We start from the raw sequence: 13,500 nt of genomic DNA, 5'->3' as shown, positions 1-13,500 counted from the left end.
ATGTTTAGATTGAATATTGAGTATTCTTGCACTTTCTGTCAATTCCATGAAGAATCAATTCGTCATTTATTTTATCAATGTATATACTGTAGAATGTTTTGGTTGGATGTTGAACTTGAATATGAATATGAATGTTGAATATGAAAAGGAAAACTGGACAAACGTTTCAACTTCAGGTAAGAAAGACATTCTTATATGTTTTGAAAGAAATGAGAAGGAAAAAGACTAAAAAGTAAATTTGTTTTATACAATTGGTATAAGAAAAAATAGACTGACTCCAAACCACACTTTGTCCAAGGACTGCATCAGTATAGCATGACAATTAAAAACGTTAAGAACAGGAAGACAATCAAGACTAACTGTGAGTGTGACAAATTTCTTTTGGACAGATGATATATTACTTTGAATCGATGTTACCCTTAATTATGTTATTTGTTTTATTTATTGCTATGTCCTTCCTTTGTTATTACTTATGTATTTTATCTTCTTATACAGCAGCCCCTGACTGTTCTGTGTTTTAAATTTCAATTAAAAACCCCAATTGTGACATCTACATACTTTTTGGCTACACACGGCGCCTGTACCTTAATTGTAGGACTAGACGCGCATTAGACTCTAGGCGCACTGATTTCGGGGTCACGCCGGGATCGACAGGTGAGGAACAGTAAAATCGGGCGATTAGGATTAAAGACACTTCACAACTTTGGGGATGCTTGACCTCGACCGGTTTCCGGGTCACGTGCATGGTGAACGGCAATTTTGGAGATCACTCGTCGTCTGTACCGATACCGTAGTTAAAAGAATACACGCGCACTAAGACACAACCGGGGCCGGCCTTGGTTCGGTAACAGCCGCTCACGTGACCGCAGCGGTGGAGGTGCGGTGCAACGGAACGGCTCAGGAAGGTGAATAACGGCGCGCCGGAGCCGGTGGGATATCTGATATGTGTCTGTATGAACATGCGTGAGTGGGTCCGCGTGCGCTCATGATGTAGGCCGAGCCTGCGGGAGGTGGGTGATCTCTTATTGTTTCATATCTGCTTTGTTTAAGGACTAATGTAGCGCAGAGATTTCGATTGTCACGTTCTGCCACATGCATTGTCGGGTGTAATGGTGCAGCCTACAGATTTGGACTACATGTAGGCTCCCATCAACACCTCGGCTGTCTCCCTGGATGCTTGTGCGTTATTTTCATTGCATTTAATTTACAGCGTTTGGGTTCTTTTTGTGGCCGTGAGTGAAATGGTGTCACCTGCAGGAGCAGCACGCAGGATTCCCGTCTTTCTTGTCGGTGCTTCCTGCATCAGTGCGGGAGCAGGATGCTGAATGCCGGACAGGCCGCGTGCGGCTTCACATCGCACATCTGATAAACACCGTCACCATTAATCAGAGTTTAAATTTACAGACGTGCCCTTAACGCGACACGAATAGGCCCAACTAAGGAAGATGGTGACTAAATGAGAGAATAAACAGCGATGCTGCTTGTTTCAGGTGTTCTTCTAGTGTGCTGTTGATTTAATCTAAGTTTGGGCTTTTATAACACCTGGTTTGGAGGGCAAATTTAATTAACTGGACTAATAGGCTGGAGTGGAAATTAACTTTTTGGCTCACCTGCCAATGGGACTGTTAGATGAAAAAATCCACCTGCTAAACATAAAATAAAATTCAGTACTTTTAATTGAGATAATACGGTATTCTGTTGAATTCAAACTTAAAGAAGACATCAGATTGAAATTAGAAGCAAAATAATTTATTGCTATTAAATGGGTCATTCCACCGAATGGGTGCCATTTCTGTCCCCAGGACATAAAATGTATAAATATGCATAATATTAAAATACTCTTTATTATTAAGCAAAGTGCCCTGCACATTAATCTAATTGCAAATGCAAGATAAATGAATTTAAACATTAATAAAAATGATCTAGAACACTGAAAAATAGCATTTGTTACCTGTTCCCAGTCCCTAAAACTACACTCTGCAATGTAATATCATAATTTAAAAACTTGAGAAATCTAGTTTTTTTTTTGCATTTATGAGTGACTCCATATCCCATCTATGCTTTAAACATTTTTTCTTCTTAAAATGTTTGTAATATTTGAGTTAAAATGCACATTTTAGTTAATTAAGTTACACTAATACATTCCCCCCTCTAAAAAAACAAGTCCCATGTTTAAGAGAAAGTTGCATCATCTGCATCTTCTGAAGGTCATTGGAAGACCAAAAGTAAGTTCTCTAATTTTCTCTTCCTTATATTTAATGATATTGTAACTGTGACGGAGCAGGTCAGTTACAATATTCATTCCTGTTACCTAAATTATTTCTTAGACTTAATTGTTTATTTTAAAAATACACATTTGTGGTGAATCACTAGAAAGTGTAGACGCCAGGTCACTATATCTCATGTATTTGCTAATTCTATGCTAAAAACTCAAATACACTCTCTTCACCTCCTTAGGACTGTGTCCAGAGGGGAACTTTCAGATTTTTAATGGGCTCTATTCTAAATCCAGAGTGAAGATACTATCATATGAAACTAGATGACCTAATGCATCCATTGGTACCGTGCATTTCTTCTTTGCATTTGGTATAAAAGCTTTTTTCCCCCCCTAGTGTATTTGAATATTTCTGCATACTGTTACCCAGCGCTCATTCCTGTTACTAAATTGTTTAATTTTTTCATAAAAAAATAAGATAAACCACTATTTGTTTTCTATTATGATTGGCCAATCATTTATCCCACTGTTTAATAAATTACATGATGAAAACATTAATGAAATTGAGTTTTCAGTCTCCTTTAAAACAAGAAAAAGGTGTTGCATTTTCTTACAATACAACTTGTATGCATATAAATTAAATTTTTTGTCACAAATATTCATTTTTTGAACATGTAACCAACAATTTATTTAAAATAAACAAAGGAATTATTTGACCTGCTTTTAAACATGGTTTCAAAATGACACATAAGGTTTGGTAACACGACAAAATGCAGCCATCTTCCGCTTAGAAACCTTGTAAAAGTTTAAATAAATTTGCCTGAGAGTGGCCAAAATGTACTTAAGACAAGAGTAAATTGTTTTATAAACTTACAAGATGATTATTAATCAATCATTCAACTTAAATCTCATCACTGCTCACTCTTAATCAAGCTTTATTATTCAACTTAAACCTCCTCAATTAATATTTTTATCCTTTGCTTCAGCCTCATTCCCCCCCCACTTTATTCATTAAACCTTCATAAAAAGTGTATCACTACTACAGGCCTAAAATTAATTGTGGGTTGTTTATTAAATCCTTGTAAAAGAAAAACAGTCTACATTGGTCTGTCATTTATTAATGCTAATTACTAACATACAAATCATAACCATTCATGCACAAAAATAACTGTTCGGTTGTAGTTTTTACTCGCACATTGTAAATAATTTTTCTGGTTCGCACTTATCTATTTTATGGGCAAATGCATGTGAAATACTCTGTTTAGTAACGCATCATCCGTCCTGATTGATCCCGTCACGCTGCTTTTCTTCTTCATGTTTTATTTGCGGGTGCTTTTGACTTCCCTTCACTGTTACATGCTGCCACTGGCTTTAACGGAGGGGAATTTAGCAAGTAAACGGTTTATTTACAGGGAAATATTTTAAAGCGAGGGCACCGGGAGAGAACGGTAAAATACGGGAGAGTTGACAGGTATGCACATTACGGTGGTAGCTAGTTAGCTAAATGCTAAAAACACTCCAGGTACTCCAAGCACGACTTGACTACTCCCAACTCCAATCCCCTAACCCCCACCCCCTTACATATCTGCACCAATCATACACAAGAAACCTGAAATGAACATAAACAACAACCAATGCACGCCTCTAACCCGTGTGTTACACGATTTTAGATGCCTTGGTACAGTGGGGACCAATTTAAGTGTGACACACAACAAAAACCATTGATCTGCTGTTAGGTACCGTCAAAAAGATATTATATGGCGATATCACACCGAATAAGTTTACCCGACGCCACCATGATATGGATTTAGGATATTTTATTGTATGATACGGATGGAGTAGAGCCGAGATTATATGCTAGAAAGCGTTAGGGGTCTGGATGGAGGGATGAAGGGATGAGGAAGAAGAGTGAGGCGTTGAGGAAAGTGGGGATGAAGACATAAGAGTGACGGATGAGGGAATGGAAAGGTGAGGTATGGAGGGTTGAGGAGAGGGATGGATGGATGGGAACGATGGATCGGAGTCAGCCGGTGGCAGGTAAGCAGGAGACGCAGGTGAGCCGTCCCTTCATGTGTTCTGGAACGTCGTCGACCGGCGGCAGGAAGACGGGGGGGGGAACTCTGTGAGACTCTGTGTGGGATAACCGTCTCTTCATGTGCTCTGCTGCAGATAGAGCCCCAAGAAGACTTCAAATGGAAAGGCGTTTCACACAAGCGGAGGTTGCGTGGGTGCTGGTAGAACAAACAAATGGCAAACTTATTAGCACATTTTAACAAAATTCCTTTCACCTTCATGCATCATAGGAATTCTGAGGGAGGGGCGTAGGCTGCGTGTGCACAGCGGATTATTTACGGTGTCAGCTTCCACCGGAAGACTCTCGGAAGCATTTCTGCAGCGAAGCGTGCAGCCTGCCCCACGTTAATGACTTGTTTTTAATACGGTGTGTCCTTTTTGTGCTTCTACTACATTCTTCAAAGCTCTCTGTGGATCGCTTTCGTTCCTCGTCTTGACGGGTGCATCTAGCAACTACCACAGGGAGCATTTCAGAATAAGAGCGTTTTGCCTGCCGGACTTTGCCGACATGTTTAGATTTTGTTGTTTTGTATGATTAAGTAGCTACATAGTAAAAATGTTTATTTTTTGTCTGATTTAACTGTTTATTGTTGATATACAATCGGAAGTCTGTAACTGGTATTTTTTTTGAAAATTGACAGATTCTCTGCCGTTTCTGTGTCTGACTTCCTGCCCGGTTCATCTGCGCTGTGCTGCTTGACGCTGGGACGCTTCCTGGAGGCGCTCAGTCTATGGACGCACTGCAGCGCTTCTGGTGTGAGCACAAACATTTTGTAGAATGGCTGCTCCGGCAGCAGCGAAGTAGACAGACTCTGTGGTGAATCTGGGGTCGTGTAAACTTCGTTAATATGACTTTGTAGCAGGTGGGCCCACGATGAAGCTCCTCCCCCACTGTGCTGAGAGTCTAGCTCCATCCGCGGCGTTTCAGATCGTTCGGTGAGTTGTGGAGGTTGATAAGATGTGCTGGAAAAGACCCCATTGAGAGTTTTTTAGGGGGCAGATGTGACTGGCTAGTCTTAGGTGGCAGTTAAGTCGAAAGATTTGAACGGTTTGGGAAAGGCTGGACCGTCGGTCTTGTTGCGATTGGGGTAGTATTTAAATGTCGACATAGTTGTGTTTTGCGAAGGATAGTAGTGTAGGGTAGAAGTGGCGAATTCCAGGCGGTATGGAAGCTGAAGAAATCCCGTGGGAACATGAATTTGCAAACTCTGTTGGAGTACCGAAACAGCCTGTTCGAAGACTTCTGAGAAACCATTGGGTTTCGTGACTTGGGATGCGGGAGCCTTGGAACCGGGATGAGCCTCCGTGTGAACTGTGTCGTGGCTGGACGACGTGGCTACCCTTTTAAATGCTGGCATGATGACGCCAATGTCTGATTACCTGCATTAATATTTTGAATCGTTCGTGCCCCCAGAAAGTCTACAATGATTGCTGAGTACGTATTGCGCATGGTGGAGGAAGAAGCGGGAGGTGAGCCGTACGCCTGGGGACGACCTGTGACAGAAGAACGTGAGAATCCGTGGGTATTGTCCGATGCCAAGAAGTGGAGCTGCTATGTAAAGTCAAATGGGATACTCCTGAGTGGATGTGTGTAGGGGTGGAGGTAAGGAATCCGTCTGTTTAGGTAGTTTGTAGCATGGGGGAAAAGAGTGGATGGACGAGATGGATCTCAACAGAGAGAGGATATGCAGGAAAACAGTTTGGACCGGCTATGAGGGAAGAGTGGGGAAAGGGGGTGTATTTAAAAAGAAAAAATCACATCATTTACATTTGGGATATGGGGAGGGAGGAGTAAGTGAAGGGGAAAAAGGACAGGCAGGAGGCCGGCGAAGGAGTCCAAGTTGTTTAATGACCGATATGCAAGATGGAGTGGTGTAGTTTCATCAGTTGGGTGACATGAATAGTTCAACATCATGCCAGTCGTGGAGAGTGGTCTGGCCATCAGACAGAGTAAGCAAACTGTGACTTTGGGTGGAGACCTCACAATCAGGAGGGAAGGTAGGAAACGGGGAAGAAGAAAGGATGCTGGGATGGAGGGATGCATGTGCTCGGGTTGATAGTGAGGCTAGAGATGTAGAGCGAGGATTGAGGTTTGATATGGTGAGGGAGGGCTGCACTTGCGGGGAGTCCTCGAAACATGAAAAAGGTATTTGTCTTTTGCTGGGATGGTGAAGAGGGGTGTTACGCTGGTTGGGGGCCAGTGGGCCAGCGAAAAGCGACTTGTGGTGACGGATCTTGTTTACTTACTATGGTACGATTGGAGAAAGTGTATGAGTGAATGGTTTGAGCCAATCAGTTTCCTGGGGAATGAGAGAGCGGATGGACGGCAAAAGAAGCGGTAAAAGGAAATTGGTTTGGAAATGATCACGATCGGCGCGGTAAGGCGTAAAATGGAGGACAGAAAATAGAGGGAGGCCACAGCAATGGGTGGTGCAATAATGAGGAAGGCACTGATAGTCGATAAGCATGTCAGGCACTGCAGGAAGGGGGATGAATGAAAACGAAAAGCTGCAGAAGTGTTGCCTCCCCACTCACCTGAAAGTGGGAGGCACAGCCATGGCATCGTCATTGGAGGCGGGGTAACTCGGTCTTAATATTTGCATGTGCTCATCGACGTGGGAATGTGGAAAAGAATGGGCGATGTGTTGTAGCGGTAGCGTGGTCATGAATCCAAGCTTGGACAAGTGACACGGCCACTTAAGTTGTGCACGGCAAGCTTAAAGAGGTGGTATTCTGCTCATTTTCAGGTTCAAAATCTCAATTAGAGGTTGTACCAGAACAGGTTTACATGGTTTAATATTTTCCTCATACAGCACATTGCTGCAGCTCCTCTTTTCACCCTGTGTGCTGTACGCTCCGCTCTTGAGCTACAGAGTCGCACATGCGCAGTTCCCAGGTAGAAGCAGAGAAGGGCGGGTCGTAAGAAACAAGGTAGTGTGATCCAAATCAAATCCGCTTCAGACTGCGACCGAAACCTAGCAGATGGTAGAAGTTACTCTGACGTCCACAACCACACAACATCATTGTTCCACATCTTACCATAAACTACTACAAAAATCACCATATTTCAACTCAATTTTACATAAATATTGGCCAGACAAATTGAACGTTTGCTCAGTATGGAAGACGAGAAATAATTGCACAATTGTGGAAAATAAAAGGAAAATAGGAAGTAGCGGACGAGGTTTGCAATTGCAATAATAATGATTTAAAAAATGGTAAACATGGAAAAATTTTATGGAATTGCATTTTATTTTATGATTATAATTGCTGCTTACTATGGAACAGTCGAGGAGAGTAGAAAGAGAATAGTAGAATGGTAGAGGACCATGATATGTACGTAGAACTTGGAGCCAGTGTTACTGAGAGGAAATGTTATTTGGTTTAGGTATGACTGAACTAAAGACAGGTTTAAAATGAATGGACATTATGGATGCTGACTTGTCTTTGGATTTGGTTGGATTTGATACAACCTGGCTGGTTTGGTGGAGAGCTGATTTCAGCCGTGACGTCATGGCGTTGTAGCGGGTGCCAGGGGCTCTGGCTAGTGCGACATCACAGACCCGGAGATGCTCGTGGAGCTCTGGAAGGGAGAGTAGTGTGTTGCTGCCAGTCCATTAACGGTTAAAAGGTTTGCCTTAATGTCGGCGCTACGCTACGACTGTAGAATACCAACTTGCAGTATTTCTACAAAATTCCACTGATACAGATGGGAGGTTTAGTCGTCAAAGCAGTGAATTGAATCAGCGATCGTCGATTAATTATATTTTGTCTATTATATTATTTAATATTTTAATTTATTTTCAGAGATTGTTATTTATAGAGGTGAAAATTAAGACGCAAACATTGTTCAGCTGTCCCGCATCAGTTTCCATCATGACAGAGGGGCAGTTCCCACTTTGAAGGTGGAGAAGCTTGAACACGTGTAGTACGCAAGGGTGTCACATTTAGTAGGCATGATGGGGACTGTCCCTGCCAAGATCCAGCGACTACCAAGTTGTCCCTAGTAATAATTTTGACCACTGTCGTCCGTCAGTGTCTAGACAATTTGGTACACGAACAGTTGTCAGCTCTTGTTCTCCAGATGCATTGTGAAGTTTTGAAAGATTACCTCCAAACCCCATAAATGCTTCACAGTGGTTCAGTCCACTGCCTAATCGTTTTCAGAGACTTTATTTCTAAGAAAGCGACTAGCGACAAGTCTAGTGAGTTATTCCGACTATCAGAGAGAATGTGAGAAATACACAAGTCTATTACACAGTGGTACTCGAATTTTCTATATTTCTGCATAAACCTAAAATATCGTCACACAAGTCATAAAGGTAGATCGTGAGAACCCAATTAAACAAATGAGACAATAATATTATACTTGATCATGTATTCATCAAGGAAAATGGCTAATTACACTAATTAGTAGAAGTAGCTCAAGTTCCTTGAGATTAAAATGGGTAAAACCCTATCCCATAGTAGAGCTGCGCCCAGCACATAGATTCGCTCAGCCCCTTCTCTTTCTATACATGTCAGAGGTCGCACGCCTCTGGAGCAACGAGGGGTTAAAGCCCCGTCCACACTACTCCGTTTTCTTTTACAAACGATCTCCATCCACAGCAGCGTTTTAGCTGTGTTTTAGAGTTGATCTCTAAATTAAAACGACTGAAAACCCCCAGGCCTCCCCACTGAGATATGTCAGCATTAAATATTTATTCATAATACTGTTAAAATATCTTTTTTTCGCGTTCTCGTTGTATTTCATTTCTTGACTCCTCTTTTCCAGGACAGAGCAGTGGGATTTACATTTCCACACCTGTAGAGAGAACAAAGCAAAAAAGATCGAGGGCAAAAGAAAGAGGCTTCCGTGATTCATGTGCCCATTAGTGTCCGCTGGGCATGATGAGTACAGACAGACCCAAACGGAATATCATCAAGAAGAAATATGTAAGTGAACTTTCTTTCCTCTCTATGGTAAATAGACTGACGATGCACACTTTTTGACTTTTTTACAACCTTGAACCACGGTGGATGTAATTAGGATTCTTTGACACTATTGGTGAATGGTTTGTACCTGGATTGGGCCTTTCTGGTCTATCCGATATGGAGTTAATTTTGTTTCAAAATTATTTGTGTGAACAGATAAGCGATCAGTGTGTAAATGTGTAATCTGTAAAAATAAAACTCTCTCCACAAACACAAAAGAAGTGTAACATTGGACTCACAAATGCCTATTTGAAAGCTGTAAATGTTGGTTAAATTATTTGTAAATTATTTTATATATTCAGATTATTATTTTTTATTTGTGGAATTTGTTTGTGTATTTTCAGATCTGTTTTATACAGGGCTAGAGACTAACGGCGTTCCGTCGTCCTGGGGACGATAGAAAAAGAGAAATATTCTTAGGACGAAAGGGATTGTGTAGGCCTATGTGTTCATTTATTACGAATGCTTATTACGAAGCAAATGACAAGCTGAACCGACCGAGCGCTGACTACAACGGAGGCCGTTTTCTCACGCTGTTACTACAGTCACGCTGCTCGCCTGTTCCCGCGGTACAGGTCCATTGATAGAGTTTTGGATTATAAACATAACAATATAAACTGGCTCTGTTTGGGACTGTGAGCTGCACTTTACTGGAGTTGCAGAAGTTAACGTAAGGATTTGCGCTGAGACGTCTGCCGGATTGGCAGTGCATTCAGGACAGTCTGAAGTCTGATTATAGGTCAGGTAGACTTTTTAAAAATAATATGAATTAGTTAGTTAGTCTCATAATATTACGATTTTCTTCTGGACATATAGGAGAACAAAGATATGTGAGATTCTGAATGTGCAGAAAGTTTTGAACATGAGCAGAAAACCTGAATTGAAATTAAACAATCTATCATCAAGGTAAAAAGGTGCGCTAACAGATAACTTTTCTGTTTTGTTTATAAATCTTTTTGTTTGAATCAAGCAAAATTAATATTTATTTTATCAATTTATAATAATTTATTATGTCACTAACAACTTGCATTTCGAAACGCTTTACATTAACTTCAGAACGGTTCTGGGACGAAGGTGAAAAAAATTTAGTCTATAGCCCCGGTTTTATATTTGTGAGTTTACAAATCTTAATTTTGTGTTTGTAGAAAGAGTTTTATTCTTACAGATTACACATTTAAACACGGATCTGTTCACACAAATAATACTGAAACAAAATTACCTCCATATTCTGAGCACTTATTTTATAAAATAAAAAATATATATATATATATATTCACACACATTCATACACTCATGTTTGTGCCAGTGAGGTTCAGCATCTTGCCAAGGACACTTTGACATGCAGATTGAACCACCCACCTGATAAGTGGACAACCGCTCTACCCCCTAATACACAGCCATCCTACTCTGAAGATTTACCTCAATTAATTAGAAATATAAATCACAAAAGTCACTGCTTTCAATATGTAGAAGAGGCATCTTTAACAACAGTTAAGTCTGTATCAGCTTTACACATGTCACATGTGTGGAGTGTTTACCTAACTTTCTTTGTAAAAGAAGACAAGGTGATTGCTGAAATCTCCTGGGGCCAGATGTATAAATGATGCATGCACACTAAAAGCATGCATATGCCAAACTTGTGTTTATCCAAGAACTGCAACAGAGACAAAATACTTTTACCGTGTGCAAAGAGTGGTTACTTGAGTTTTAGAATAGACGTTTTGTGCTACTACAGGGTGCTACTAATGCAGTGTTTTCCCTACCATTGTTTTAGGGGGGGCGGCAGGGGGTTGTTTTAGACCCCCCGCACCTCAAAAGTTCAGTCCTGAACTGTGAAACCACATCGTCCGATGCAAGATGCAAGCTTCTTGTAGATTTTGTGGCTAAATCCTTAAAAAAAAATGAAAAACATATGTTTAGTCAGGCTTTTAAAGGAGATCTATTAAGCTTTTCCACATTTTATGACTTGGATGTTCGTTGCCAAAGCTTCAAATAATGAAGTTAATGAATCAGAAATCCCTGTGAGCAAAAACCTCAGATTTCCACCTGTTCTGAACGCTCTGTTTTCAACTGCTTTTTCTACCCGTGGCTCCACTCTACGTAATATGGAGCCAGACGGAGCCGCTGTTCTATAAATGGTCTTTTGCTCCGCACAGCAACACTCAGTCTGTCTGTACCGCTCAGCGACAACAGCAGCCTGGTAACATACTTCAGGTCTAGGCCAATCAGAAGACAGTGGGCTTTGAGAGGGGGAGCCTTAAAGAGACAGGAGCATCTACAGCTTGTATCAGACGGAGGCTGAAATAAAGGCCTACATGAAGAATTGGTGTAAGAAAAAAACAAACATTTTTTTGAACTTTGAATCATTCAAAGCTGCCATACATGAGTCACAGAACTACAATATAGGACTGGAAAAGCAGTTTAATAGGTCTCCTTTAACAAGGAAGTGCACTGCCCATGTGAGAGTAGCCTCTTCACATTTAGCGTTTGTTCAGCAACATATGGAGGCTGTCAAGTAATAACCTGTTTCATAGGGGATAATTCACAATACATGTATTGCAACAATGCATTCATTTTTAAATGTATTCAACCTGTGGACACTTTTTTATTATAAATTTATAATATATAATACTCACATCTATAAAATGATTAATTAAATGCTTTAAGAAAAATACACAACATAATAAAAATACACGGCAACACCACCCCCCTGAAAAAAATCCTTGTAATGAAATCTCACCAAAGGTGACCTGGCCTTTGCATTCCGGGTCCCTCGGTTGTGGAACTGCCTGCCTGAGTAACTAAGGGCCCCGTGTCCACCAAAGGGCTTTTTTCTGACGCCAGCATCTTTTTTTCAATTCATTGCAATGGGAGCGCCGCGTTTTTACAACCTGGTACAACCGGCAGCAGCGTGACGAGGCGCTGAGCGGTTTTTTTCGGTCGCCGAGAATTGAAAAATGTTCCACTTTGTGGAAAACACTGCGCTTGGCACGGTCACTTTTTACTCAGCTGTCCAATCACTGCAGAGGAGGGGCGGGACAAATACCACACCGTAGCAACGCTTAACTATCCTGGAACCGGGCTTCGTCCAACCTCAGCTCTTGGACTAAACGGTGGTAATTGCGATAAACAGATCAAACTGATGCCGGAATAACTACAATATGATGCCCATTTGTCGGGTCAGCAGGACAACAACTTCTAAAATGTTTGTTTTCTGAATGGCGTTTGGATCGATCAGGGCTATGCTATTAGCTAACCTGTAAAGTACAACGACAGCTGGAATAAAGTTACAGACACATATTTTCTGAACTCACCAGGTAGGTCAACCTCTTCTTTCTTTTCTCCCAGTAATGTCCGGTTTTGTCCGGTTTTTATATAAATATGAAGTCGTAGTCCAGCAGAGCTCCGGCGCCATCCGACGCTAACAACAACAGTGGAACCGGATGTGCACAGAAGCTAGCTGCCGAGTAGTGCGAGTGAAGATAAATTAAGTTGTAATCCCAAAAACTAAAGTAAAAAGCTAATTTTATAAAAGCAGTTAACTCTGAGCACCTCCCACGGGTAAACGCCGAAGCTGTCAGAGCAGAATCCAGACCGACTACGGGGGTTTTATTTGTCCGAAAGCTGCAGCGCTGCTCCCCGAACACTTCCACGTTCTTTAGCAGCTCCCTTTCGGCCAGCGGATTGTCATTACACCGCACGCCTGGTCCTCTCCAAACAACGCTCCGAAGCCGCCGGTGACGTTTGGACAATCTCACCGCTGATGGGCTTTCGCCACATCGTGTCAGGCAAATTTCTTGCCCAAGTTGAAATATTTGAACTCGCGCGAACCAGCAAATTTCGCGACAAACGCCTCATTTGCGCCGCCCTTCGTCTTTGCATTGAATTTGTGTGTAATCAAGCCGCCCAAAACGCTGGATTCCCTTTCAGTGTGAACACATCTTAAGGCAGACGACTACAAGGGGTTTGTAACTGCTTATAGAACAGTTTTAATTTAATACTGATGCCTCTGTATGACCTTTATAAGCAAACGATACCGTTAGCAAGAAGATAGGCTATTTCTATATAGTTATTCTTAAACATTGTGACACTTTTGTGACACTGTTGATTAGCCACTGTGTTTGCCACATGTTTTTTTTGACAAATTACTTAATTTTGTGCTAAAAGTTGCTGACGTTGCTTAGTTGCTAAAATGGGGTCACGACGTTCAACTACAGTAGATTTTGCAGGTCATATGT

General features: G+C 41.4%; 1 protein-coding gene across 7 annotated transcripts in view; it reads left to right on the top strand.

Moving 5' to 3' along the window:
- Nucleotides 1–813: 813 nt before the first annotated feature.
- Nucleotides 814–13,500, top strand: part of LOC123967615 — a 41,081-nt gene continuing 28,394 nt past the window's right edge. For 2 of the 7 annotated variants that reach the window (XM_046043752.1, XM_046043747.1), the window contains exons 1-2: nt 819–1,010; nt 9,063–9,223. In XM_046043752.1, coding sequence (XP_045899708.1) covers nt 9,176–9,223 — 48 coding nt within the window. In that variant the 5' untranslated portion in view covers nt 819–1,010; nt 9,063–9,175. Of the gene's footprint in view, nt 1,011–4,969; nt 5,045–5,099; nt 5,225–5,702; nt 5,892–9,062; nt 9,224–13,500 lie in introns of those variants that run through there. The other 5 variants (XM_046043748.1, XM_046043749.1, XR_006824293.1 and 2 more) reach the window with 5 other exon arrangements.

This window comes from Micropterus dolomieu, linkage group LG03 (genome assembly GCF_021292245.1).
Source record: "Micropterus dolomieu isolate WLL.071019.BEF.003 ecotype Adirondacks linkage group LG03, ASM2129224v1, whole genome shotgun sequence".
In the NCBI taxonomy this organism is placed as follows: domain Eukaryota; kingdom Metazoa; phylum Chordata; class Actinopteri; order Centrarchiformes; family Centrarchidae; genus Micropterus; species Micropterus dolomieu.
This window is presented reverse-complemented; position numbering and strand designations above follow the sequence as displayed.